Source organism: Centroberyx gerrardi, chromosome 4 (assembly GCF_048128805.1).
Source record: "Centroberyx gerrardi isolate f3 chromosome 4, fCenGer3.hap1.cur.20231027, whole genome shotgun sequence".
Taxonomy (NCBI): Eukaryota; Metazoa; Chordata; class Actinopteri; order Beryciformes; family Berycidae; genus Centroberyx; species Centroberyx gerrardi.
This window is the reverse complement of record NC_136000.1, coordinates 4,541,557-4,546,016: the sequence shown is the minus strand read 5'-3', so window position 1 is coordinate 4,546,016 and position 4,460 is coordinate 4,541,557. Positions and strand designations below refer to the sequence as shown.

Genomic DNA, 4,460 nt, shown 5'->3' with positions numbered 1-4,460 from the left:
TGATTGTTTTTTTTTTTGGCATGAAAGATGTTGAATACCAGAATAAATCATTGGCCAACAAACTAGTTAGTACTGTGAGGATATGTTGCCTCCTAGTGGACAGTAGGGTACTGGCTTTTAGAGAACAGCACTACAATACTGTTCATTACTGTTTAGGTCTTTATCTGGACTCATTTAAAGTCCAGAGCATGTGGGATCCAGTAGAAATTTCCTCAAAGTGCTTGGAGAAACTTCAGGATTTGATGTGAAATTCTGCCATTTTTATGCCTTTGTACTACTTGTGTATTATATTCTCTCAGTGTGCTTTAAATCTTTGCTGTAAATTTCTTTTATTATGTTTGATATATGTACTGCTATTGATACTGCTTTTACTTACTTAAAAGCAGAAAGTAGTGTCTGATTGTGAGTTGGCCAAATAATAAACACTGCAATCAAATCTTGATGAGGGTCTGCTGCTTGAATGCATGAATCAAATTACTCCACTACTATTCATTGCTCATAATTGCTAAATAAAGTAGACAAAAACTTGATTTCAAAAGAATCATATAGCATCAGCAACTCTAGACATCAAGCAAAGAAAGGATAGAAGTCTCAATACACTGCCAGGAAGTTTATTATGGTTTATTTATGGCAGCCACAGTGTGTGTGTGTGTGTTGGTTTATCCTGGTTCCAGGTCTTAGACGCCACATCCTGCCACATAGGAGCTGACGTCTTGGTACTGACAGTGATCACGCCAAGCCACCCTGCAACCAGCATAAATACATTACTGAAGCTTCTTTCACAATGTGGAAAGGCACATGACAAAAGCATAACAGTGTAGTTAAAGCATCTGAAGCCTTATTTGTTTGTTATATGTAGTCCCTACCATGCTCCGATGCCGTTGGGGTCCCGAACCACACGTTTGGCACAGTTGATAGCTATGCTGACATCATCAGTCAGAAGTTCTGCGAGAAAAAGAGGAAACCTGTATTTTAAAGGAATACAGCTAAGGCTAGCAGTGTTATGTGGATTGATAAAATTTAGAGGAAATATGAAGAAAATATAAAGCCTTGAAATATGAAAATACGGTAGAGATTTGAACTAGAAGGAACTACTTTCCCTGTTTTCACAGGAAGTGAAGGTGGATTCAGAAATGTTTTAGGCCATATAATACAAAACTACTGACAAGTTTATTACTAAAAGGTCAGCCTGCTTCCGGCGGCTAATTGCATATGATCACTTATAGTCACACTGAAATGAAAAATTACTTTTGTTTTTCGCCTTTTTAGCTCATTCTGTCATACCATACACCTATTTGACAATTTATGCCAAAAAAAAAGACAAAAAAAATATTTTTCCGTATTTTTATATCAAAATCTCATTACTTTTCCTTCCCGGAAAACAGTGTATCTTTAATGGTGACCTCATTGTGTACCAGGAAGCGTAGGTAAAAATTCCAACCAATAAAACCATCACATATTTTTGAACAATCCCGCCCCTCCGCCCCTCCCCCGTCCGCCTCTCCCATCAAATAATACTGCCTTTCTCTCCCTAACTGATCTCCCATTGATTTACACTTTTGAATGATCCCTCACTTCATTATATATTGGGAGGGATACACTGGGATATATATTTGGATCTCCAGAGTTGCAGGACAATAAGGTCATTTTTGCAGTTTCAGATGGACAGAAAATATGCAAATCTATTATAAAATTGCCAAAACTGGTTTTAAATGGATAGATTTAAGCTAAGCTATTAGCTATTTAGCTAAGACTTTGGACCTCACTAAAAGTTTGGTGCATGTGACTGACCGCTGCACTGGATGCCGCAGGCGTTCCTGCTTCCAGGGGTGCGGTTGTCTTCACACCACCAACGGCTGTTGATCTGGAAGATGCCGTAGTCAGTGGAGCCGTCTGAGTTGTGGTTGATCGCTTCGGTGTTGTAGTTCGATTCCCACTTGGAAAGGCAAACCCCTGAGCAAACACAGCAAGGTCACAAGACAGACAGAGAGAGAGAGAGAGAGAGAGAGAGAGAGAGAGAGAGAGAGAGAGAGAGAGAGAGAGACATCATCCAAGTCAGGCGTCTCCTGTCTGAAGGGTCAAACACAGGCAACAAAACCTTGTTTCACCTCATCTCATTCTGAAAATAAAGTGCATGCAAATGAGCAACACATCCAGGTCTGGATACAATACGGACTGTATGTGATTTGACTTCCCCTCTAGGGCTGAAAGATATTGATAAAAAATCATATTGCTATTATTTGACAGACTATTGCAATTGCGATTTAAACTGCGATTCATAGCATCACCAAGTTTTTTTTGTTTTATAGAACTTAAAAATTGTTAAAAGAAAAGTGATTTTGTTAAAAAAATGTCTGTTTTCACCAATACTGTATTGATTCATGGACCGATTTGCGATTGGGAAATTGCAGAAGTTCATATTGCGATTTCAATGTTTTTTTTTTTATTTGTTTTTTTTTATGAATTGTTCAGCTCTAATCCCCTTAACCCACAAACACACATGCAGACACACACACACATACACACTTCACAGTCTGTTACTCACAGTTGGCCAGGCTGTTGCCACGGTAGTTATGCATCCCATTAGCCTTCAGCACCCTGGCCCACTCACAGCGATCATACACTCTGGCACTCGCCACAGCCAGCAACAGTAGAAACACCAGGCTCTTCATTCTGGATATTTGGTTGGATGAATTGTTTCTAAATCACCTGCAGTGTTGCTTATATAGGAGTGAAGCAGAAGTGAAATAGAAAGCAGAAGTGAAATAGGCATCAGTGTGGCGACTTCTACCATTTGCTTTGAATGTCAGCCAGTTTCAACAAACATGTTGAAACAGTGGAGTTTTGTATTTTTTACCCAACGTGAGTCAGCGTTTTTGTGGTTGACCTTTGAATAAAAGGAATAGCAGTGTTATAATTCTTATATAAGTGAACTGCTGTGAAGGATTGACAAGTTGGAAGAATAATTTTCTAAAAATAAAATTCTTCATAGGTTATATTGTCATCAACCTGCCTTACTGTGTGATTATGTGCTATATATAGTGTAGCAATGTATAGTGTATCTCACAAACTTTTTTTTTTTTATCACATTTTGATTGGTTTTCTGGGTGACAAAATAATATGATAAACATCAAAGTAATAGAATTTGCATTTCCTTTACAATGATCGTGTTCAACACCCCCCAATCATCATTCAGAATTAAGAGTCCAGCTAAGTAAAGAATAGTAACATCAAGGATATCACTCAGAGTGGAAGACACAGGTTTGCAGAATCTTTTTACATCAGGGCAGTCCCAGTACATGTGTTTGAAAGAGCCACAATCGGGGATGAAACAATTTTCATCAAATGACGCCTTTTAGGAGTAAGATGTTAGTTAGTTAGAAACTTTATTATTCACAATGTGGAAAATTGTCTTTGGCTTCATTACAAACAATACAGCTTTACAAACAAGACAATTGTAGAAAACACAAGAAACATAAAAACATAAGAAGACATAACAGAAAAAGCTTATCACAAAATTCAAAAAATGCAAAAAGTACAGCGCAGATTACACCAAGAAGTAGGCTATATGCAAATTTACCTGGGGGGAGGGGCTACAGGAGTAGCTCAGGAAACTTACCTATGCATTTAATATTTTAATTGCATTCAGCAAAATCGATTTGCTATACACATTTTTGGTGGCTCGTGGTTGCCTATAGCGCCTCCCTGAGGGCAGGAGCTCAAAGTGTGGGTACAAAGGGTGGGAAGGATCACTTGTAATGTAAAGAGCTTTCGTCCTTGTGTTTAATACATATTTGTCGCTTAGTTGCACCGGTGTCTTCCCAATGATTTTACTAGCCGTGTTTACCATTTTCGACAGTTTCCCTTTGTTTTTGACATTAAGGTTTCCATAGCACATGACCATGTTAAAAGATAAGATGCTTTCCACCAGGTTCTTGTACACCATTTCTAAGATATTTTTGCTCACCCCAAAGTCATTTAGCTTCCTGAGTAGATATAATCGCTGCATTTTTTACAAATATAATCTGTGTTATCTGTAAAATTTAGGTGGCTGTCTACGTAGGTTCCCAGATATTTGAAACAACTGACTATTTCTACAGGGTGCCCAATGATTGTTAAAAAGTGGGATTGGTTTAAACTGTCCCCTTTATTGTTGGGTATGACAAGTTCTTTGGTTTTGCCTATATTGATTTCAAGTGCACTCACTTGACACCAACTCTGTCCCTCTCATGCAGAAGACCAATGAGGGCCATATCATCAGGACATCTGGACATTGCTGCTCGCATGGGCCGCATAGGGAACTCAATGTCCTACCTCATATTGGCCCTTTCCCAGTCCTTGCAGGCCTCAGGGGCAGACTCCTCTAACAAGAGCATTATTGACACTTCATTGCAGGCATTTGCATTCATGACAAGAGAGCTTGGCAGGCTAATGTCAACATTAACACTTGCCCGCTGTGA

General features: G+C 38.8%; 1 protein-coding gene across 1 annotated transcript; it reads right to left on the bottom strand.

The window, feature by feature from the left end:
• Nucleotides 1-595: 595 nt before the first annotated feature.
• On the bottom strand, nucleotides 596-2,678 carry LOC139917019 (lysozyme C II-like). The gene is made up of 4 exons (XM_071906037.2): nucleotides 2,546-2,678; nucleotides 1,792-1,953; nucleotides 867-945; nucleotides 596-744 (listed from the first exon to the last, which is right to left on the bottom strand). Exons 1-4 carry the CDS (start codon nucleotides 2,670-2,672, stop codon nucleotides 678-680), a joined length of 435 nt encoding a protein of 144 aa, XP_071762138.2. The 5' UTR covers nucleotides 2,673-2,678; the 3' UTR covers nucleotides 596-677.
• Between the last annotated feature and the right edge of the window lie 1,782 nt (nucleotides 2,679-4,460).